General features: G+C 52.2%; 2 protein-coding genes and 1 long non-coding RNA gene across 3 annotated transcripts in view; 2 read left to right on the forward strand and 1 right to left on the reverse strand.

Moving 5' to 3' along the window:
• Window positions 1-3,394: 3,394 nt before the first annotated feature.
• Window positions 3,395-8,466, reverse strand: LOC130538054 (4-hydroxyphenylpyruvate dioxygenase-like). Its single transcript, XM_057055282.1, has 14 exons — window positions 8,347-8,466; window positions 8,162-8,188; window positions 7,955-8,017; window positions 7,467-7,571; window positions 7,341-7,383; window positions 7,176-7,258; window positions 6,427-6,516; window positions 6,253-6,359; window positions 6,086-6,163; window positions 5,604-5,766; window positions 5,424-5,495; window positions 5,223-5,345; window positions 5,026-5,142; window positions 3,395-3,695 (listed from the first exon to the last, which is right to left on the reverse strand). Exons 1-14 carry the CDS (start codon window positions 8,347-8,349, stop codon window positions 3,582-3,584), a joined length of 1,188 nt encoding a protein of 395 aa, XP_056911262.1. The 5' UTR covers window positions 8,350-8,466; the 3' UTR covers window positions 3,395-3,581.
• A 1,462-nt stretch (window positions 8,467-9,928) lies between these two features.
• Window positions 9,929-12,502, forward strand: LOC130538058 (uncharacterized). Its single transcript, XR_008953757.1, has 3 exons — window positions 9,929-10,945; window positions 11,709-11,800; window positions 11,928-12,502. It is a non-coding gene; the product is annotated as an uncharacterized LOC130538058 (long non-coding RNA).
• A 2,633-nt stretch (window positions 12,503-15,135) lies between these two features.
• The window catches only part of mtmr4 (myotubularin related protein 4), a 19,157-nt gene continuing 10,689 nt past the window's right edge, over window positions 15,136-23,603 (forward strand). Inside the window, 3 exon segments of the mRNA XM_057055273.1 lie at window positions 15,136-15,632; window positions 20,107-20,196; window positions 22,998-23,114. Of these exon segments, the coding sequence (XP_056911253.1) occupies window positions 15,588-15,632; window positions 20,107-20,196; window positions 22,998-23,114 (252 nt within the window). The 5' untranslated portion in view covers window positions 15,136-15,587.

Raw genomic sequence — 23,603 nt, forward strand, 5'->3', positions numbered from 1 at the left:
TGTCTCAGTGTGTGTCTCAGTGTGTGTCTGAGTGTGTGTGTCTGAGTGTGTGTCTCAGTGTGTGTCTCAGTGTGTGTCTCAGTGTGGTCTCAGTGTGTCTCAGTGTGTGTCTCAGTGTGTGTCTGAGTGTGTGTCTCAGTGTGTGTCTCAGTGTGTGTCTCAGTGTGTGTGTCTGAGTGTGTGTCTCAGTGTGTGTCTCAGTGTGTGTCTGAGTGTGTGTCTCAGTGTGTGTCTGAGTGTGTGTGTCTCAGTGTGTGTCTCAGTGTGTGTCTGAGTGTGTGTCTCAGTGTGTGTCTGAGTGTGTGTCTCAGTGTGTGTCTCAGTGTGTCTCAGTGTGTGTCTCAGTGTGGTCTCAGTGTGTGTCTCAGTGTGTCTCATGTGTGTGTCTGAGTGTGTGTCTCAGTGGTGTCTCAGTGTGTGTCTCAGTGTGTAAACCCACTTACCCGGAACACAAGAACATGCCTGTTGACCCCGGTTGACCTCGGTTGACCTCTGCTTTCCCTTCACCGTAGCTCAGAAACATTTGGCATCTTTGTTCTGACCCTCATTAGAAATGTGCCAGCATGAGGTTCTCCAGCCCCAGGTTCTCCATCTGTGCATCCGTCTCTGTGACCCACGCTTGGACCCCCAACAGGCTCGACTGTGACGCCGGGGTTGGAATTGACTGAATAACATGCAGCACTTTGGCAAAATTCAGTTTACATTAAAATTAAAATCCCCAAATCAGCCCAGAACATGGCAGCATGGGATTCTTGATGCCAGGGTTAGCTGGTGTGGTGGTAATCCTCTTCAGGATCTTCCCCTTTGTGCCTTTTTTATCTGGTGGATGCAAGTCTGGCAACAATAATGAGCTAAAACTGCCTTTGCTCAGAGTAAATAAAAACAAAGGTCCCTTTTAGAATTTAAAGGGACTTGTCAGTATATTTTTGAATACTTTGCGTACAAAAAGGAACAACAAAACCAGAAAAGAAATAGTGTTGTATTTTATATATGATAGAACATTTCATTATAGTGACACGTCACTAATATATTTATTTACTAATATATTTATCCATTTTGTTCAGGTTTGAAAGTGGTTTCTGTATAGACTGAATGTTTCTATATGGAATCTGACCAGTGCCATCACAGATATATGAACCTGTCTTCATTCCAATTATATGCAAATAAATTATTTTGAAATAAAATGTCCTGCTCTGATTTTCTTTCCCTCCTTGTTAAAGTTGTAAAGGATTCATCCAGATGAATCCACCTGTTTATCCCTCTTGAGGTCACTAGTCCCCCCTACCTTCACTTAAAGAGACTAGCATCACTTCGTTGACTAGACTTCCCGCAGGATAAGAATGTCCTCAAAGGATCGCACCTCTGGATTAACTTGGACTGTTGCCCCTTTCCAAGACTGCCCTTTTTGGTTCTTCACTTTGCTTTCCCGCTCCACAGTTTTCAGGCCTCACACCCTTCGGGTTCTATGAATAAAGATTTGTTCCATCCTCATTGGCTGTCTTCTGTCTGCCTTCGGGTCCAATCTAAACATAGACTCAACGGAACAATCAGATGCTAGCAGGTTAGCATTACTCTGGTGAGGTATTTTTTTGTTGCAGTGTTCCTTCGTTTTTGACCTCAACCATTAACCTACCAACAAGAGAAAGATCAGGGCGGCAAAATGGGCCTCAGCGTCAATGAAAGACAGACTACAGACTTGTAGAGGAGCAGACTTTGCCATTGGTCTAGGGTGGTGAAGCAGCAGCAAAAGGGAGCTGAAGGATGAGATGCCAGACCTCAAGACCCTAACCGCCCTTACTGCACGCCTAGACGACCATCTCAGGGACAGACGGAGGGGGCAGGTTTTCATCCAGGATGACTTTCTCGACATTGACTATCGATCCCTTAACAACACCACCACCAAGCATAAGTACCCATTAACCCCCTTCCACAGGGCTTTTAGTCCACTCTAAAGAGCCTGGATCTGAATACCTGGTGCCCTCAGCCTTAACTATGCACCTGTCTCTAGTCTGTCTCTAGTCTGTCTCTAATCAACAATGTTAGATCCCTCTTCGTTGCCCTCAAAGACATTGTCATCTCTGACATTAATGGGGAACATATCCAACATGTCTACCTAGTGTCCCAGTGCCTTCTCATGAATAAACGTTTTGTAAAACGAGAGAGGTCCTCTTTTCTGGGTTCATCCTTGGACAGGGACAATTCTCGTCTGAACCGTCACAATGTTTCTTGGGTTTTGCTAATTTTTTACCGTTGCTTCATTTGCGATTAAAGCAAAGTTGCCGCACCTCTCACCAAACATTCCTCCAACCTGAATGTTTTCCAGTGGTCCGATGAGGACACGGTTTAGCTCCGCTCCCCATCCTTTCACACCCGGATCCCTGTCACCAGTTTTGTGGACAAGATGCTTTTCTCTCCCAGCATGACTACCAAAAGCTCCATCTCTGCATCTTCTACAGAGATACATCTTCTACAGGCTACGTTGGAGGTAAACTACAATGTGGGGAATAGAGACTTGCTCGTGGTTGTCATAGCTTTGCAGGAGACTCTTGCTGGAGGGGTCCATCTAGCCATTAGTGGTGTGGACCAACCACAAGGACCCGTCTTACCTTAGGAACACTAAGTGGGTAAACCTCCAGCAAGCTCGGTGGGTGCTCTTTCTAGCCTGTTTTAAATTCTCTCTCATGTACTGCCCAGGTTCCAGTAACATCAAGCCGGGTGCCCTGTCTTGCCGGTTTTCCCGGACCTTTCCAGCTCAGAACCTGGTTCCATCCTGCCTCACTACTGCATTGAGGAGGTGCTTCCTGGAAAATGGACAAGAGGATTTTGGAGGTGCAACCAACAACTCTACTCCAGTGGCTTTTTGTCCCTAAATCTGTCCGCTCTAACGTTCCACATTGGGGGCTTTCTTCCAGGTTCACCTGTCATCAAGGCCTCACCCAGACCCAAATTTCCTTAGGAAACACTTCTGGTGGATTGAGACTTTTTCCCATGTGATGGATGCAGACCTAGACCAGAGACTCAAGGCTGAGGGAACCATTCTGGCAATGGTGTCTAAACAGGGTGTGCCATAACCCGGTCCAAACTAGCCGGGTTTCCTGTCGTCCCAGGCAGAAACTGCTTTTTACCAAGGCAAGTGTGAACCCAGGTGAATGGGTTATTTAATTGGTAGATCAGAAAACCTGGCTTTTTTCAACATCCCTCACTTCAAGCCAACTTCAAACTCCTTCACTCCTGTCATCACTGGGCATGAGGGTGGTAGAGCGGCTGGCTTAAATATTTGTCTGAGTCCAGTTGATCACAGCATGCTGAGTTTCACATTTAGCCTCCTCAGCTGTCTCCTGGCAACAATGTAAGCATACATTTCAACTGTCCCAAACACACATGGCTACCCACATGAACAAGCATAACTTTATTTAGCTGGGCAGCATACAATCAGCAGACACCTCAGAGTATATCTGGGAGCACAGAGATAGATAGTCGACACTCCATATGCAGAATGGGTCTGCGGGAAGCTGCTGACTGCATCTGAAATATGTGGCCATATATAACAATCTACGTAAGGTTCAGCAGCCGTAGGGGGATCACTGGAAGCCTTTGGTCTGCCCTTGGTGTGTCAGCACTGTGAGGTTTCCCCTAGCATCTTGGTCCTTCTCAATGGCCTCAAAGAGGGACTTGAAGTTTCCAGCTCCAAAGCCCTAGAACAGCCACAAACACACAAATGGGAAATAAAGCAGCCTCTTGTATTCACAGTCTATTCTAGTCCATTCTGAGATGAGTATTTAGAGCAGGCTTGACAAATGGGTTTAATCTGATTATCTTAATGTGAACATAAACATTTCAGACAGTTTGAATGCAATTCTAAAATCTGGGATTCAAATCTGAAACCTGGTAGAGAATTTCCTCAGAACTTGTGAATTATACACAGATCAAAAAGTGAAAATGGTCAGAAAATGAACCATTTGGTCTCGTCTTCTTCCCCACTTTAGTCCTTTCGGGGTCACGGGGAGGGAGCACGTATGTGTGAAGGCAGGTCCCCCCTTAGGTGAAGGCAGGTCCCCCCCTTAGGTGAAGGAAGGTCCCCCCTTGGTGAAGGCAGGTCCCCCCTTGGGTGAAGGCAGCCCCCCCCCCCCCTTAGGTGAAGGCAGGTCACCCCCTTAGGTGAAGGCAGGTCCCCCCCTTAGGTGAAGACAGGTCCCCCCTTGGGTGAAGGCAGGCCCCCCCCCCTTGGGTGAAGGCAGGTCCCCCCTGGGTGAAGGCAGGTCCCCCCTTGGGTGAAGGCAGGTCCCCCCTTAGGTGAAGGCAGGTCCCCCCTTGGGTGAAGGCAGGTCCCCCCTTGGGTGAAGGCAGCCCCCCCCCCCCCTAGGTGAAGGCAGGTCCCCCCCTTAGGTGAAGGCAGGTCACCCCCTTAGGTGAAGACAGGTCCCCCCTTGGGTGAAGGCAGGTCCCCCCCTTGGGTGAAGGCAGGCCCCCCCCTGGGTGAAGGCAGGTCCCCCCTTGGTCAGCCGCCAGCTCATCGCAGGGCCCTACGTGTGCATTTGTGGGTTCGGTGCCTTGCTCAAGGGTACCTGGGCAGTTCTCTGAAGGTATACTGGCTCTACGACCAGAACACCTTCCATGTTTTGTCTGCAATGGGACTTGAACCAAGAACCCTCCTCTTCTCACAGAATGAGCTACGTTCAAAGGGCTCTGAGAGATGCTTCACTGAGCTCCAGCATTGCTTTCTAACTTTCATGTCGTGAAAGACTGGAGATTGACAACATGCCTGTTCTGACAGGAAGGATGGGGGTATAAGTGGAGTGCCACAGGGCACAACCTGATCCAAAGATCCCCCTCCCGGTTTAGCCTTTTAATCTGTACCTGTGACAGATTTACTGGCCTTTTCCAAGTGGGTGACTTTTATTCTGCTCACACTGGGTGACCAGGTGTCCTGGCCCAACTTCTTAAAGGGGTTCAAGGCAAGAAATATGACCAGAGCCTGATATATCCCATCGCACGTGCACAGTGATTATCCTCAGAACCACTTACAAAATGGTTTTTCCGCTGGATGACCTCCAGAAAGAGGGTTGGCCTGTCCTGCATGGGTTTGGTGAAGATTTGAAGGAGGTAGCCCTTGTCATCAAAATCAACCAAGATTCTCAGTTTCTGAAAAGAAAGAGAAGGTTTACAGGCGGGTAGACGAGTGAAAAGAGTGGAACCTTTACTCTCTCCCCACATGTGCTCACCTGTAGAACATCGAGGTCCTCCTCCACCTTGATCTTTGCCGTTTTGAGCTTCTGCCGCAGGTCGTCGTAGTAGGTGTCAGGTGCTGAAAGGAAGTCCATCCCTCGGGCACGCAGGTTCACTATCTGGCTCAAAGATAAAAGGCAGCATGCTTGTCTTCACTTGCAGATTTGAGAGGGAAGCATCTGTATCAGGAGCCTCACAGCTTCAATGATGTTCGAGGTGTTGAGGGCGATGTGCTGCACGCCCGGTCCTCCGTTATAGTCCACGTATTCCTGTGAGGACAGAGACACAGGACAGCTGAAACCAGGCGGGACGCTGGTCCACATATTGCTCTTGTGTAGAGTTGAAAATCAAGCAGTTCCAAAAGGAAGGAAACTCACCTGGATTTGTGAGATCCTTTTCCCCACGGCCGGCTCATTGATGGGCATCTTGATGGTCTCTTCATAATTAGCCACGACGATGGATCTCAGCGAACTGTAATCCGTGTAGATCTGTTTATCATCTATGGACCAGAACCGATGGAACAGCAAACATTTCTGATACCTGGAATTTGAGGGGGAAAAGAGTGTGAGGACAACCTTATTTTCTGCTTCGAGGCTTAAATGTGACACTAAAAACAAGCGCGTTGGCCTTGATGTGGTCCTGTCTGATGGTGAGGTGTTGATTGAACCCATTTATTTCACTCCATTGGTTTTGAAATGAAAGAGTCAAAATAAAAGTCATGAAACGTAGTTTCAGTGTAAAGAGGTCTTGTGGCATCAGATGTCCAAGGATGTGTAACATGGCTCTGAGAACGTTAGCAGTAAACACCAGCAGCTGAGCAGGGGACCACCTTTGACCCTCATGGAGGACGTGCGCTCACCAGTCTGTGACGGGCACCATTTGATCATCTGGCTGATTTCCCACAATGTGATCGATAAAGCGCAGGCCTGCGGGGGGCCTACCGGAGAGAGAGGAAGGGTCATCTTGGGTTAGACCACAGAGAAAAGAGCTGCAGCCAGTTAGCTCTAATCCTTGGATTTGACTCACAGTTTTGCTAACAGAGGATCCTTGTACAGAGGCTCTTTGTAGCCTGGCAGGAAAAGGCCTGTGTAGGGGCCGAGGTACTCGATGAGGGTGTGCGTTGTGTCCCCATACTGCGGAAAACACACAAATGTGTGTCAACACACATTTCCACTTTGATGTGTGTTCCTCCTGACGTACCGTTTGAATGATGGCGTACTTGACCTTCCCGTGGTCGTCCTGCTCCACCCAGGGCTCCCTGACCACCACGGCTCCTCGCTCCCTGGCCGTCTGTGGGGGGAGAGCGTTTGGGATCAGCTTGAAACAGAGGAGCAACAGTGCGCTGGTGCGTGGAGACGCCTCCTGGAAGCCCCCTAGTGGTGGCAGGCTGAACGGCCTGCTGCTCCTGTCCTATGTAACCTGACGCCTGGACTGAAACCGTGATTCAAACACAGACTTTATCTAAAACCTTGACTGAAGTTCAGAAGGTTCCATTTCAACTCTCTGGATCCACTAAACACACACGTGGCAGGTTCTGGGGCAACATTTAAACATGACTCTGACACTCTTTTGTGCCTCTGATTCCAGAACAAGACCACTTATCTTTGCCCAATATTTCGTTTGAACATGTAATTCCTCATTTACGGGAGCTCCAGCTGGGTTACTGAAGGTTTCAGTCAGTGCTAATTAGTTAAGTCTTTTTGTTTAGTTTGTCTCCTATCAGCTCCCGTGCCCCCCCCCCCCCCCCCCTCAGGGTTAGGGTTAGGGTTAGGGTTAGACCTCTCCAAATGTTTGCTCCAAATTGTTACTTTATAATTAAAGACAACTCATCAATGAAATGAAGCATAATTTGCTGTATTTTGGTTGCATTAGCGTTGGGAATATTTGCACTTATTCCGGGCTTAGGTCCAATTAGGTAGCTGAATGTTGGTGATTGTACCGACTGTTACCTTGACCAGGAAGTCGCAGTCTTCCACTTGGAAGGCGATGTCTTTCACTGCATCTCCGTGTTTTATCAGATGCTGGCCGATTTCTGAGGGGAGAGAAGAGCCAGAGACCGTGCAGACCGAGGTCACAGCGTCACAGCCGGCATCTATTCTGAGGCTAGAACGTACCTTCATTTCCAGGGTTCAGCGGAGATGCAAAGACAAAGAGAATCTGTGAGGAGAGGAGCGACGTGGGATCAGTGACAGCCGAACAACAGTGCTGCTCTGCCTCAAACAGGAAGTGCGAGACTCAACCTTGTCCTGTCTGATGACGTGAGACACCACCTCACGACTGCCAGTCTCCAGACCCTTGTAGGCCAACGGCTCAAAGCCCATCTTATCACAGTAGAAGGAGGCTGCCTGTGAGGACCAGACAGAATATAGACAGATTCACACATCAGTGATCAGGGCTGCAGCATGTGAGCAGAACCACAATGCTCGAAGCCAAACATGTCTTTAGCATTGGTCAGCCACTTTATTCCTTTAGTGTAGATGAAGAGCGTAGGAACAGTGGAGGTCGTCCCGTTTCTGGCTGTGTTTACAGTAAACGGACGTCGAGATGAGGGCATTATGCTAGCTAAGGTGTGGGCTTATAATTGAGTATTTCTGCTGATGTTTAACAGCATTATCAGTTATCATAGGAATCATCTTGGGCTGCTTATTATAACATTTAGAGAGGAGAGGATTGTTGGCTAAGACTTCATTTCCCGAGGGTCAAAGTTAAAAGGAGAAGAGATGTTGACCTGTTTGGCGTTGCCGACCCAGAAGGTGAGGTGATGGAACTTGATAAATTTTCCTCTTGCATGCTGAAAGAACACAGCAAAATGAGATGAAGAGAGCAAAGAGAGGAGGAGAGATGAAATTCTCTATTTTGAAAAGGTTTTGAGCATGTTAAAGGTTGACTCTGGGATGAAACTCCAGCGGGTCCAAAAGCAAAGGTCTAGTTTTACCTTCTCTCCTTTATCTGTGTAGCTGGTCTAAAAAGAAAGCAAAGTTGACACCATCACCCTCTCATCCACATGTGCTCTCACTAAACAACATCTGTAAATTCCTAGTTTTCACTGGTTCCAGTCCAGATGAGGCTCAGCGATCACCTGGGTTCTTTAGAGGAAGCGTCTAGAATCGTTTCTCTTACCATGGTGCGATTACAGATGGCTCAAATTCAGGCTCCACTGGAAGAAGATGGACTTAAACCAGTGCAGTGCTGGAGATAAGTACTGGCCTGCTGACTAGTTGTGATTGGCCCTTTGGGATGTACACCCACCGTCTGTCTAAAAGTTCACTGACATAAGTTTTGTCATCTGCCCTGAGTCCAGTGTCTGTGCGCCTGTCAGTCCCCAGCGCCTCCGTCCTGACAGAAACACGGACACATTAACTTCAGTCCAAGTGAACGAGTGATTGACACCAAACCCGCCATTTTGAGGACGGAGGCCCGCTAACTTTCAGCTTAGAATCAACTGTACGTGTTTTTAATGCGCTTTGTGTTTAAAGGCGCGTGTGGGGACTGGGAGCGGGTGAATTCTGCATGATAAAAACACTAATTAATGGTTACTCCAGCAGGGGGCGCGCCAGAGCCAGATAGGCTGTTGGGATCTGGGCAACACGTGTCCCACATCCCAGAGTAGCTACACCGTGTTACTTTATCAATACGTCTCGATGGCCCCCATCTTGATGGATACATGCTCCCTCGGTGCATTTAGTCACGTGATAGTGACAATTAACGTACGTCAGACTGATTGTACTTCCATGAATTGGTTTGTAAATGGAGATTATTACGTGGATATTGAGAAGAACCTGTGATCCAGATTGCGCCTTTTAATTTACCTTAAGCAATTCTAGCGTATGACAAATTTCAGGGAAAGTAATTTTACGTCCTGACGCAGTTTTTGCTCCTGGATTGTTTTGTAGATTATTTATTATTATCATTATTCTTTTTGTCAGTGATTGTTAATGGTTTTTATCCACGGGGATCGAAAACAGAGCCACAAACAACACTATAAACGAAATACCACCGTCAAAAAGAAACTCAAGCTATTTTTAACTGCGTGCTTGTGCTCACTTGCGCACGTACCGCTCGTTGTGCGTGAGGCGCTGCTTTGCCGCGCTGTGAATTCCTATTGGCGGGTTTGGGAGTGTGGTGACACCTGATTGGTTGTTTTGTGGGTGTGCGCGCTCCAGTGACCCGCGCCAGCAAACCTTCATTGGCCGGGTATCATCGTGGAGCGCCATTGGTCGAGAAGGGCCACTTTTCTCAGCTCCTATTGGCGGGCGCTGTTATCATCGCACAAGAATGCGGAAGTCGTGTCGTCTACTGAGTCACCGTCGTGTCAGCTGATCCTTTCTGTGTGAGTAACTCGATTTTCTCTCAGAATTAAGTAACTTCCGAACATTGTTCTTTGCGCCCGACTTCTCTGGTGTCAAAATTGTGTTGGACACGAGTCAACGTGTCGTCTTCGGTTGGCAGATTTGTGATTTTGGTGCCTCGGCGTCCACAAATGTTGCGATCCGGCAGCTAGCGTGGCGCTAACAGGTCCCAACTCGGCTCCCTCCTTCGGGTGGTCGGGTCCACTTCATCCCATCGCCCGAGACCGTCCGTGCCCACTTTCACTTTCACCTTTACGTGCGTGTAAACCTGAGCCCTGCTATCATTCACCTGGGCTGGAAACGGAGCACGTGGCCGCTGCAGCTGCCTGTTGAGGGGGAAAGATCAGGTTCGAATCCGAGGGAAAATGTCTTTTACACCGGACAAAATAACAAGTACAACCCCCCTCCTCGGGTCGTGTCTGGACACCCCATAGTCCAAAACCACCTCTTATTTAAAAGGCGACATGTCTGGCTGAGTCTAAGCTTTAGAAAGATTGAGCATTTCCAGTAATTGATAAGTGTTCCACCTCTAATAAGAGCCACAACCACTCAGCCCCCCATCCTGACATTGTGTGATGCTTATATAATTAGCATGACACATTATTACACACTTGGTTTACATGGAGTCTTGGGAAATGTGCATTTAATCTTGTCATATAATCATTTAATCGTGTGTTTGATCAGTGCTGACATGGCGATCCCATTGGTGGCTTCCAGGACCTTCTGTGTGGCGCTTCGGCAGCTTTTCACAGTTTTGTGAGTTTTGCTTCCGTTGCAGCCTTTAGTTCTTAGCAGAGTCACCTGGAGGCAGACTGGCAGACCTGGGCCAGGAGGTGAACCGGTTAGGGTTAGGGTTAGTGCAGGGTTGGTGTTTGGACGGCGACACGCGGCCTCCAGAAGTTGTGGGAAACGAGCCGCTGACAGGAGCGGATGCGACCTTTTCCTGCCGGAGAACAAAGCCTCGGCAGCTGGGCGCCCTGTAGCTTACTTTTCCCCGTTTAACCCCCTTGGCTCAGTTTTTTCCGCGTGTTCATTCATTGAGGAGAAGCTGAAATGTCCAGCTGATATCAGGACCCATCGTGATCACCGTGTCACGTTACTGTAAGAACCAAGACTCCAGCCCTGAACGGCTGCCAGTAAAAGGAGTCGGGAGTGGCCCAGGGTGAACTCGTAGATGCCCCGGCGTTGGCACCTTTGGCTGTGGGCGGAGCTAGAGCCGACCAGCGAGGGCGGTGGGAGGTGACCACACGCTGGATCACTACCACAATGTTTGGGGAGGGAGCGTTGCTGCTTCCTTGCAAGCTGACTTCAGCCCTCAGAGACAGGTCGAGCTTTGATCTCTGGGCTTTTGGCGTCGAGGCCTGCGGCAGGTAAGGGAGGTCAACGTCGGGGTCGGATGTTTTTAACTTCACACAGTTGTTTTCGTTTTGTGGAGCTGTGTGCAAAAGGGGGCGTGTCCTCGGGGGGTGGGAAAGAGGCGAGAGGACGGACAGAAGCTCTAGACGTGTCCTTGTCGTGGGTTTGTGGTGTTTCTACTCACACGGGCATGTGCAATAATCAGTGTTTAGTCTGAGTTACTGTCACTACATTAGCGCCAACCTTGAGCGGTGGGACCAGGCTGCGCACGCACCCACGGGAGCAGACACGGTAACGGCCCAGTCACGCCGCACTGCACTGATTTTAGAAACTGGCGCTGGAGTTCTGCACCGCACCCGGTGGCAACTTTGCTTTTTGCTCTATAAATAAAGATGAATGGGACTGAAGTTGGTAAAGGGTCGACCTGGCTAGAGGCGCGGGCTCTCCCCCACATGTGCCACTTCCTGCGCTTTCTGTTTAGCATCTGATAAGAAAATGAGGCGTGTTGGAGCTGCATTTCCCGTAAATAAGAAGCTTATGTGCTTGTGATGGGTGTCAGGCGGAACACATGTTTGCATTGCTGTGATGTCACTGACCTGACTGGTTGGGATATCACCTCTGCTCCGTCTGGTCCAGGGAGCCGGTGCAGCTAGCAGGTCTGGAGTGATGTTTTTCCATGGACCTTTATTTATGGACCGCAGCCCCCCCCCACATGTTTACCCACCCACCGTCTGAAGGTAATGCTTTTCTCATTTTCTCTCTTTTTTTTTTTTGCAGGAGCCTTTGCTGGCACCAGAGTTCAGTGACTGGAGGTGTGGGAGGGTTCTGCAGAGGAGCGTCCGGGCCGAGCGTCTGCAGCTGGCAGGATGGTGAGCTTATCACGGGGGTGTGTGGGGGGGGGGGGGGGGTCACGGTGTTTAGATGGTGCTTGCTATTAAAGTTCACTTCCGATTAGTGCTACTCTGAAAGTGAAACGAGCTGGATTCTGTTTCACAGAAGCTCCTGAGAATGTCCGAAGGCCGTGTGTTGTAGCTTAACGCCAAACAAGCAGAACGTTTTAGAGACGGTACCGTCCAGACAGAGCGGTACCGTCCAGACAGAGCGGTACCGACCAGACAGAGCAGTACCGTCCAGAAGAAACCGGACTGGTCTCAATAGCAGACCTGCGAACATCCTCCAGAACCAGAGAGAGGTGTGTTGAAGGAGCCAAAGGACACCTCCTGTCCACCCCAGTATGGGGCCCTATTGACCTGCCCTGCCCCAGCCTTACGGGGGCCGATCTGGGCCGCTCAGCTCAGCAGATCAGCCCCCCCAACACACCAGGCAGCCTGAGCTCCTCACTTCTCGTTTGTTGTTCTCTTACTGCTGATGGGTTCGCTTTCGCGTGTGTTTTAGGCTCTGTTGTCGTAAAGTGCCTCACAAATAAAGTTAAGGACTTTATAACATCATTTCTCTCCCACATGATTGAAGGTAGATTAGACTTTGCACCGTGAACTTTGGACATAAAGACACTTATCACCACATTTATCATTAGTCCTATGATCATTCCAGCATCATTATCTGATTATATGTGTTTTAGTAGCGTCAGGCAACAACGGTGGGCAACAGAAGAAATGAAAGTCCTCTTGGTTTTCCTCTAACTGCCTCATGTGACCATCACTTCCTCAGCAGCTCCATGCAGCTGCACATCAGGATGCTGCAGGTCGCCAACCAAACATGTAGCGTAGAAGCTATCGCTGAGCCATACGTGCTCCGTCTGGGGAGGTTCCTCATTTACCTGAGATTTTCCTGAGGGAGTTTGCAAAGTTTTCTTAAACCAAAATGATCAATTCAGTCTGTTGTGAGCCGATCGCTGCTGCTAGCTGCTGCTTTCTGTGCTACTTCTGTCTAAGAGCAGGCCACGGCCCCCAGTGATAAATTCTTCTTTTTATGGGACCGAAAGAGGAAGTGTGAGGGCAGGCTTTGGGCAGCTGCTTCCACAGAATGCCGGGGTGGCCGACGGCCTGGATCTCAGCCCTGTCGCCGTACGTGCGCTCCAGCTCTGGGCTTAATTGATGGTGAGAGCTGGGGAACATAATGTAGCCAGTCAGTCGTGTAAAATGAGAAGCTCCGCTCGTCCCATGGTGAGATTCACCTTCCTCCATTTCTGCGAGCCTGCTTTTTGCTGTGTGTCGGGGTGAAATCAGGTCCTGACACACATCAGGGAGCACCTCTCATTGGGTGAAGGTCCAACTGTTGCCAGCTTTTCTACGTTACCAATCCTGCTCAGTTGGGCTTCCTCCCAGTTTAGGAGTGAGACAGTGCTCGGGCCCCTTCTGTACAGGTAACCCGACCCTTTTAATCCCATTTAGAGAAGTTGCGTTTAATATCTTCCCAGCCTCCACCTGGTTTTGGGCTGACGTGAGACTAGGAGCGTTTATACCTCTGTCCACTCATGCTGTCATCTGGGGAGCAGTAATGTGATCATGGAACTGGGGACAATGGGGGGTTCTCCCACAGTGCACAATGTTCCTTTATGGCTCGTCTGGAAGGGTGGTGCACGGTGTCACCTGCTTGAAGGGGACTTAAACCACCGCCATGTGCTGCTGACGCCACACAGGTTTGCAGGCTAAAGCCAGAAACCTCGTGCTGGTCCGTTGTCCTGGCTCGCTGTCCTGGTTCCGTTGGGTCAAATAACAAGTGTTTCAAGATGGTTCCAGTCACAACTTTGAAGGAAAGGTGGCTCCAAATGCAAACTGGAGGCACAGAGGTTGCTAATCATGAACGTGGAGAGCTGATTTTGAGGGGATGGTGCCGCCGTGCCGCCTCCGCAGTTGTTGGCTGTTTGCAGAAGTCTTTTGGCAGAACTTTCACTTCCTTTTTCCAGTCAAAAGCGTGTCATGGGACTGCCGGGAGGTTTCTGTAACTTTTCATTTGGGGAAGTGCTGCAGTCTCCTGCATGTTTACGCCGGTGTGTGGAAAATCCCTTTTTATTAGAAATTAGCCAGATTTTTCCACTTAAAAGCCTTTAACTTTCCCTGAGGTCCCATGTTTTTGCTGACTGCAGCAGCATCAGCATCATTATCCTGACTGGATCTCCAGTTTTGACCCGAGACCATCACCGTTGATAGAACAGACACGGAAACGTGCACGATTTCTACAGTTTTGTTTCAAAGAATGCCATCAAGGAAGGTGAAAATGTTGCTTTTCTTTGTCTGCTGGTTGGGATTTGATTTGATTGTGAGTTGTATTGTGCAGGTGCACTTAAAGTGGAATTCAGCCACTTGACAGTCACATGACCGTAAGAGTGATGAACCAATAATAATAGTAATAATCCCTCTGATCCCAGAGTTTTCATTGTCTTGGACACATTGCGTAATAGGCCTCATACAACCGAAGGCAAGTGGCTGTCACGACTCAGGGGGGGAGGGGGGGGGCTGCCTGTCCCCTTTTGATATGCAGCTACGTTAGCATCCTGTGACTGAGTGATTTTAGCAGAGGACAGTTGAGTTTGCTGCAGCTGGGAGAGGAGGAGAGGGGAGGAGCAGATGAGGAGAGGGGAGGAGAGGAGAGAGGGGAGGAGAGGAGAGAGGGGAGGGGAGGAGAGGGGAGGAGAGAGGGGAGGGGAGGGGAGGAGGAGAGGGGAGGGGAGGGGAGGAGAGAGGGGAGGGGAGGAGAGAGGAGAGGAGGGAGGGGAGGAGAGAGGGGAGGAGGAGAGGGAGGGGAGGAGAGGAGAGGAGGGGGGAGAGGAGAGAGGAGGGGGAGGAGGGGGAGGAGAGGGATGGGGAGCTTTGTGGCTGGAGAGTGCTGTGTCACGGACTGAGATCTCTGCATCGACGCTCCTCAGCACCCTCCCCCTCCCTCCTCCTCCCTCCTCTGTCCCTCCCTCTGTCCCTCCTCCCTCCTCCCCCCTTCCCTCTCTCCCTCCCTCTTTGTCCTCCGTCACCATCCAATGTCAGTGCAGCATTCTTGCTATGGGGCAGTTAATAGATGGGATGTCTCTCTGTGCATTACTTTATTACCTGTTTGGACCAAGGCAGCCTGTGCATGAATCCCTCTGGGCCTGATGCTGGGTGGGGGGGGGCATTTGCTGCAGTCACAGGGCTGATTTTATTTCTTCTTTTAAATTTCCTGATTACTGGAGGAAAATGGTATTTTGAGAGATGTCGGTGAAGGGTGAAGGAGGAGGGGGAGGAGTGAGAAATGAGGGGGAGCGATGTGAGCATGTGCGTGTGGGGGGCCGGTTGATGCGCATGCAGAGGGTGGAGTTTAGCATCAGGCAGTTCCCTCCGTCTCCCCCTCGCTCCTACTCTCTTCTCGCTCTGGCTCGGAAGGTGTCATTCCAGCGCCTTTGCTGTTTCCCAGGCTGTGAGTTCCCTGATGGCCAGATCTGCCGCTCTGGTTCGGACTATTCCACCTCCATAGCAGGAGCCAGCCTCTTGTCTCCCTCTCTCCTGGGGGGTCCGGGCTTTTCTTCCATGGATGCCGGCACCAGGGTGTTACCTTAAAGCACCTTTTTAAAAGAGGGGATGTACAATAGGTAGAGCGGCAGGAGACAGAAGGGAGTGGGGAGGCTCCGGCAGAGAGAAGAATGGTAATGCCGGCTCCTCGTGTGCTGGACGTGCTGCTGCTCCACAGGCTGCGCGGCGTTCCGACGCAACCCCGCCTCTCCTCGACATGAGCCTCGCAGGAAGGGTGTCTTGCTCCATGCTCAACTGCTTCGTAAGTGTCCGAGCCGTTCCCCACTCGGGAGTGTGGTCCTTGTGCGTAGTGCATCTGCCTGTCTGTGCCGGAGGGGGGGTGCGTGGTGGGGGGATGGGGCGGCGGGTGTGCACACGTGAGGGCTGCGGGGATCGGTGCCACGAGAGGTGGCGTTTTCTGTGTGTCATGATGGAGTCCTGGTCTTTCAGGGGTCGGCTCGTGTGTGTGTGTGTGTGTGTGTGGGGGGGGGGGGTGCAGCAGACAGGTGTGGGTCGGAACACTGTGTGCAGACTAATAACTGCTGGATGTCTTCAGGCAGTTCTCCTCTGCTGGGCCTCCGCTTATCTCGCTGTGTAGAGTTAATCCACCCTGTGATACAGGTGTGCCACACAGCCGTAGATGGCTGCATGCCCCCCATGTAGAGCTTTACACAAATCATTTGTGGGCACGTAACTTATCTACACAACACAACACAACGCTGAAGAGTCGCCAAACCGCACTGGGCAACGCAAGAGTGACCAGGTGATACAGGTGATACAGGTGAACCGGCCCAGTCTGTTTCCTTTGGCCAGTGTTCTGTTGCACCGTGGAGCTAAAATAAAGAAATTCTATCTTCTACCTAGTGTAACATGGACCAGCCTAGTGTCACATGGTACATGCTGAAACTCGTCTGTCATGTGACCTGCAGAGAACCGGCTTGGAATGAACTTGATGCAGAATTCCTGCCTGCAGCGTTTGTCCAGGGATCCATCTGCAGGCCTCCAGAACTCCGATGTGCCGGTGCTGACGGCTGAGCCAGTCGCTGCTCGCTCCTTTGACTTTAGTGTGTTTCTTTCTGAACAGACATGACCGGGTGTTGCAGGGTTTGTGATGCCTCTTTAATACGTCTGCAGCGCCGCTGAGTCAGCACTTTCTCTCCTGCGTCACTGTCTGTATAATTTATCATCCTTGTCCACTGCTGCTAAAACGGACCGCGCGGTTCTGTCCCTCACTGGAGGGCGGCTGCAGCGCCGCGCCGCTCCGTGTCCAAGATCCCTCATGTGTGAGGAAATGACACATATGTGGCGTTGTCTGCACAAACGGGCCGATAAAGCTCGGCTGGCTTAAGATTCTTTCCATGGCTCCAATTCTATTAGACCCACTAGGTAAATGGATCCAGTGCGTGGTCGCGGGTGAAAGGCTTCCTGGGGATCTGCTGCAGGCGCTGAGGATGGCGGAGGTCCGTGCACACGCTGCATCTACTCGGTAACCTTCACAGCAGCAACATTTGCCTCTGGTTCTTCTCACTAAACCAGTTTGGACCCCAGCGCCCAGTTTTGGCTTCCTCAAAATCCCAGTGTTCTTCCTGTGTCTCAGACTTTTGAGTCCCAGTGTTCCCACCGTCCCGACCGTGGTGGCCAACTTCCTCCTGGTCCAGGGACAGAGAGCTGTTCCACTGACCTGCTCCCCATCTAGGACCTGCAAGCCTACAGGAGGGGCCCCTGCAGGCCTACAGGAGGGGCCCCTGCAGGCCTGCAGGAGGGGCCCCTGCAGGCCTACAGGAGGGGCCCCTGCAGGCCTACAGGAGGGGCCCCTGCAGGCCTCCAGGAGGGGCCCCTGCCTGGGGCTTTTAAACGGAGGCTTTTGGCTTCTGTTACAGCCACGATGAGGCTCTTCGCAGGGTTTTTCCTCACGTCCAGGGTTAGGGGCAGGTCCAGCTAATATGTAAACCTGTTCAGGCCACCGACCACCCAAATCCTGCCAAAACACGCCGGGACGTTCAAGCTCCGCCTTCTCTGCTGTCCCTCCAAAAGTCTCTTAATCTTTACCTCTGCGTTTCCGTGCACCAGCACGAGGGCGTCCTTCACCTTTGCATCATGTAGTAGTTCTTTAATCTGCACATCTGGACCACAAAGGCCCAATAATCTGTAAATAATCTGCTGAGGAGGGAGGGCTCGAAAATTGTTTCTTAAAGCTTCTCTGCTTCAAAGAAAGGGTTGTTGTATCCATGGTAACCAGACATTTCTTCGTGGAGACTGGGCTTGAGGACTGCTCGGCCCGTCCTACCTGCTGCTTCTGTCCACACACTAATATCTGTGACGGAGCGCTGCACGTGGACACGTGCACACGCCTGACCTGCTGCTGCGGTGGCTTGAGGTGACCCGTGCGTGCTGCGTGCGTTTGGGCTTACGTGCGCGTGCACGCAGGCCGTGGGGCCGCAGCTTTTTGATTCCTGGTTGGGTGGAAGCGGGGGAGGAAGTGAAAGATGGCTGCAGTGACAGAGCCAAATGTGTCAGCTGCATGTTCCATCTCTGGGGCCGAGCAGCAGAGAGCACTTCTCCCTTCCTCTAATCTTCTCTAAGCTGGTTGTTGTCTGCTGCACACACGCTACGATATGGTGAATATTAGAGAACAGACCTGCCTCACTCACTTTGGGGGGGTGAAAGACCGCTCCTGCACCGGTTCACCAGGGTTCCAGTTCACCAGGGGTCACTTGGAGCAGTTCTTTAGCAGTACACACGTGTACATGTTGTATATTAGCTCATTAGCTTCATGATTGTGTTTTAGAAATGTAGTATTGAGGTGTTGTGTGAATGTGTGCAAGCCTGTGTGGTGTCACTGCCTCTTCCATGTGTTAAACTTCTGGTCTTGGCAGCATTTAGCCAGAGGAACATTGTGTTCTCACAGGCCTCAGAGGAAGGTCAGATGGGTCTGAGGTCAAGTATCCCCCACATAGGCACATGCGTAAGGCCTTTGGAGGTGGCTCACTTGCTAATAAAGGATTAGCGTGCTCAGATTAAATGCATACTCCTTCACTGATTAGCGCTTTCTCTGCGGCCTTTCAGGCCGCTCTAAACTTTACTCCGTCTGGAGCTGGATGGTTGGAACCTGCTGGTTCAGACTGCCCAGCAACAGAGATCAGCCTGTAATCACCCCCCCTCCCTGGACGCTCAGATTCATGATGCTTCTGGTCTCCCGCGTATATAAACGCACAGCTAACAGCCCATTCAGCTTTTTCTTGCTGAAGGAGAGATTCAGCTGGACCTTTTGCAGAGAGATTGGGTGAATTTCTCTTCACTTTCCTCCCCGTGACTCCTGCTGTATCGACGAGTCACGTCCCTTTACTGATAACGTGCCACAGCATTCATTAATAAACACTTATTATGCCTTATTTGTGTCATTCAAATGCTATAAAGACACCAGTTTGGCACAGTCTCCACACACCTTTCCATCATAATGCTACAATTTAGTACAGTTGATTATGTAGAAGTAACTCCAAGGAACTCCTCGTGTGCCCAGAAGGCTCCAGCTCAGGCTCCAGCTCAGGCTCCAGCTCGGGCTCCAGCTCAGGCTCCAGCTCGGGCTCCAGCTCCAGCTCGGGCTCCAGCTCGGGCTCCAGCTCGGGCTCCAGCTCGGGCTCCAGCTCGGGCTCCAGCTCCAGCTCGGGCTCCGGCTCGGGCTCCAGCTCGGGCTCCAGCTCGGGCTCCGGCTCGGGCTCCAGCTCGGGCTCCGGCTCGGGCTCCAGCTCGGGCTCCAGCTCGGGCTCCGGCTCGGGCTCCAGCTCCAGCTCGGGCTCCGGCTCGGGCTCCGGCTCGGGCTCGGGCTCCGGCTCGGGCTCCGGCTCGGGCTCGGGCTCGGGCTCCGGCTCCGGCTCCGGCTCCGGCTCCGGCTCCGGCTCGGGCTCCGGCTCCAGCTCGGGCTCCAGCTCGGGCTCGGGCTCGGGCTCCGGCTCCGGCTCCGGCTCGGGCTCCGGCTCGGGCTCCGGCTCGGGCTCCGGCTCGGGCTCGGGCTCGGGCTCCGGCTCGGGCTCGGGCTCCAGCTCGGGCTCCGGCTCCGGCTCGGCTCCGGCTCCGGCTCCGGCTCGGGCTCCGGCTCGGCTCCGGCTCGGGCTCGGGCTCCAGCTCGGGCTCCAGCTCGGGCTCCGGCTCCGGCTCCGGCTCGGGCTCCAGCTCGGGCTCCAGCTCGGGCTCCAGCTCGGGCTCCAGCTCGGGGAGTGGGAGCCCGAGCATCAACCTCCTCACTCCTCTGCAGTGGGAGTAACGATCTGCGACCCAAAGGGCACGTTAATGAGCTGCACTTGGTGCTATAAGCCACTCTGACCTACTGGTGGAGGGAAAGGACCTCCAAGCCACTGGTATTTAAGTGCTTCGGGCTGTGGGATCTTCATGAGGAACGTTACCCATTAATAGGTTCATCCTCTTCTTGCAGTATTTGGTCACCAGCATTTGAACCAACCAAGGACAAATCAAGTATCTGTGTTTGCAGGAACACCCAGGGTCAAAGTTCAGCTGTCACTCATTCAGTAACTCCTCTCTTTAACCCTTTAACTTTATGAGTAACGTGTTGCCCGGCTGTTTCCTGCTGAACTCCAGCCAGGATCTGTAAACTGAGAATGCAAGTCTCTGAATAAATATTGACCTTTTCTCCACTGTAGGTGTTGGGAAGATGTCTTCACTCATGATGACACATTGTTTTGATCGTTGTTTTTACTGATGTGTTTGGTTGTTTCCAACAGGGTGAAGAAGGACCTCCCAGTCTGGAGTATATCAAGGCCAAGGACCTGTTCCCCCAGAAGGAGCTGGTCAAGGAAGATGAAGGCCTTCAGGTGAGCGGAGCTGCAGATCCTTTAGTGAGCACTGGGCTGATGTGGGCCGAGGGTTGGGGGCTCACCGGTGGGCACAAAGGAGGGACCGGGAGGCAGGTCTCCTGAGTCCCAGAACAGAACCCAATAAAGACGGGACCATGAGGGGAACTCTCCAGGTGGTTAATAGTGGATAAATGTTTGTTCGGCAGTCTTCCGTCACATGATTTACCCGAGTTCAGCCACAGCAGCAGGTAGTGCACGTGAGCACGCCGGTGTGAGGAAGCCCCAGATGGGCCCCCAGGAGCCTGCCGTCCTGCCCCTGTCTGCAGACAACAACGTTGTCTTTTTGGTCCTGGAGGCCGCCCCGAATGAAAGGCGACACCGTGTTTTCTGCTGCACTGCCGGTGACTCACGCACCTACTTTTGGAGCGCTGCTTGTGCGGGGCAGCTCCCAGCCGGAGCAGCGTGGGGGCCCCACCACATCAGCACGCAGCTCCGTGGCCTCCGGCGCTCATTCCATCCATTTCTGTTGTGCACAGATGGTCTAGGAAACAGGCTCTGTCTTCAAATGATGTTTTTTACAAACTGTTGTGTATCTGTTGTGTTGGTCAGGCAGCTTCTGAGTGTTGGATACGAGAGATTCCACTAATCAAATTCCTGGTGCAGGGTGTCGGGGGAGCTGCAGCCTATATTTGGCTCAGTTGCTGTCTGAGTGCAGCGTGCTCCAGTTCCCAGGTTAAGCTGTCCTCTTTCGCTCATCACGCTTGTTTTCCTGGCTCACACACATGTTCCGCTGCAGAGGGGCCACAACAGGTGGCCCCATAGATGGCACGGGGACACCAGGCTGCTTTTGCTTTTGCTTTTTGTTGTTTTGGAAAATTGGGTTTGTGAAAAATGATTCTGGAGATTGGTCAATAACCCCACAGATTACTCTGTGGCTCATTTTGCATTCTGCACATGCTTTATTATTAGTCGTTAATGTTTTTTTAAGTAAGCCCGATTCTCCTACATCTTAGCATAATCCCCATCTGCCCCACTGCGTCCTCCTTTAACATGCACCACTGAGGCCTCCTGTGTGACTCAGCAGTGCATGCTAAAGCTAAAGCTAATGCAGGGGGAGGTCATGTTGTCTTCCAGCTGTTTGTCCTGACTACTGTCAATGAGACGATGTGTTGCAGTCCCCCGTTACATTTTTATGAAAACAGCACAAACGCAGAAAGCAACATAATAGGTCGTGTTGAGGGATAATCAGCTGACACAGCAGAGCTCACTTTTATGAGGATGAGAGGGAATTGTGGGCATTTAAGAGTTTCAAAAGTGATCTTTCATACATGCTAGCAGGACTTCTTTTCTGATATATGCTTTACTCTTACTGATCTGATTCTTCTGTGTACACTTCCAATAACAACGCAGCTGCTTCTTAAAGCTATAACACCATTTATCTGAGCGGCCTGTGGCAGGTGGGAGGAGCCTCTGGCAGGTGGGAGGAGCCTCTGGCAGGTCCCAGGAGCCTGTGGCAGGTCCCAGGAGCCTGTGGCAGGTCCCAGGAGCCTGTGGCAGGTCCCAGGAGCCTGTGGCAGGTCTGTCCCGGGAGCCTGTGGCAGGTCAGAGGAGCCTGTGGCAGGTCGGAGGAGCCCGTGGCAGGTCTGTCCGAGGAGCCCGTGGCAGGTCTGTCGAGGAGCCCGTGGCAGGTCTGTCCGAGGAGCCCGTGGCAGGTCTGTCCGAGGAGCCCGTGGCAGGTCTGTCCGGGGAGCCGTGGCAGGTCCCAGGAGCCTGTGGCAGGTCTGTCCGAGGAGCCCGTGGCAGGTCTGTCCGAGGAGCCCGTGGCAGGTCTGTCCGGGGAGCCCGTGGCAGGTCCCAGGAGCCTGTGGCAGGTCTGTCCGAGGAGCCTGTGGCAGGTCTGTCCGGGGAGCCTGTGGCAGGTCCCAGGAGCCCGTGGCAGGTCTGTCCGGGGAGCCCGTGGCAGGTCTGTCCCGGGAGCCCGTGGCAGGTCTGTCCCGGGAGCCTGCGGCGGGTCCGGGGAGCCCGTGGCAGGTCTGTCCGGGGAGCCCGTGGCAGGTCTGTCCGGGGAGCCCGTGGCAGGTCTGTCCCGGGAGCCCGTGGCAGGTCTGTCCCGGGAGCCCGCGGCGGGTCCGGGGAGCCCGTGGCAGGTCCCAGGAGTCTGTGGCAGGTCTGTCCGGGGAGCCCGTGGCAGGTCTGTCCGGGGAGCCCGTGGCAGGTCTGTCCCGGGAGCCCGTGGCAGGTCTGTCCGGGGAGCCTGCGGCGGGTCGGGGAGCCAGCAGTTGTAGCTGGTGGTGGCAGGCCCAGTGTAGCACCATGGCATTTGGAGCCGTCTCAACATCTGTGGCTCAGGTTGTTGTTTGGGGCCCAATTCCATTAACGTAGGGTTCTGGCTGCTGCCGAAGCCTGTGCACGGCTGGCTCTGTAATAAAATGAGTAAAGGGGAGAGCTTTAATGGGCACTTTGGGATCACTCCCCGCTGTGTCTTCACAAAGCTGCCTTTGTAAAATGATGCGGTGCTAATGGGACAGCAGCACGCGCGCTGTTGCCATCAGCACCACTTTGGGTCTAGTAGTTTGGGTCTCACTGTCACTCAGGAGTCTGCTTTAAATCTGTGACAGATGGAGGTTTTCTTGGGGTCAGTAACATTTGCCCTTCATCCAGGTTTTACTATTGTTCCCACATTGTGTTGGATCACCTTTAGGACGGGCCGACGCCGCTCAGCGTCCAGGGCAGGCTTGTTTCTCCCAACAGCAGATAGAATAAAACCAACAGGGGAGGTCTGTGTGCATCATGTTTTCCCTGCTGATCCTCTGTTTTAGGTGCCGTTCCCAGTTCTTCAGGGGGAAGGGGTTGAATATCTTGGCCATGCTGATGAAGCCATCATTGCCATTTCTAACTACAGGCTCCACATCAAGTTCAAGGATTCTGTCATCAACGTGAGTATGAGTGCCATCACACGGAGGAGCGGGGATGAGGCCTTTAAACCACCGCTGCTGTGCCATGAGAGAAGCATCAGGCAGTTGTTGTGTGTCGTCGTAGCGTTTCCAGGCGTCCTCCACCACACACACCAGCGTGTGTAGTATTCAGAGGGTAGATTCCTCAATACTGCAGCCCACATATTTGCTCAGGTATTAGAGCTCATGAGTGGCCGGTGCTCTGATCTTTAGGGCGGGGAGGTTTAATGAGGGGCCCGGCCTCCGCTGGCACCCGTGACCACCAGCTCTTTCCGACTGACGTCGCGCCTCGCCCGTGGACAAACGGCCCGATTGTTGCCTTCACCGGCAGCAAAGCCAACCCTTCCTTCCAAATCCCTGTCAGTTTTTCCAGAATTCTGAAAACGTAGTGAGGAATGTTGTAAAAGAGGGGCCCGTCCTGCCACCAGGAAGAACCAGTTCAGTGCAGAGTTCTGTGTCTGTTGCCTCCTG

Source organism: Takifugu flavidus, chromosome 14 (assembly GCF_003711565.1).
Source record: "Takifugu flavidus isolate HTHZ2018 chromosome 14, ASM371156v2, whole genome shotgun sequence".
Classification (NCBI taxonomy): Eukaryota; Metazoa; Chordata; class Actinopteri; order Tetraodontiformes; family Tetraodontidae; genus Takifugu; species Takifugu flavidus.

Excerpts from the sequence above, each read along its gene's own strand:
- LOC130538054 (XM_057055282.1), bottom strand. Across the intron at positions 6,360-6,426 it reads AGTACGCCATCATTCAAACG|TATGGGGACACAACGCACAC; the intron begins GTACGTCAGGAG and ends TGTTTTCCGCAG. Across the intron at positions 5,143-5,222 it reads AGGACCTCGATGTTCTACAG|AAACTGAGAATCTTGGTTGA; the intron begins GTGAGCACATGT and ends CTTTCTTTTCAG.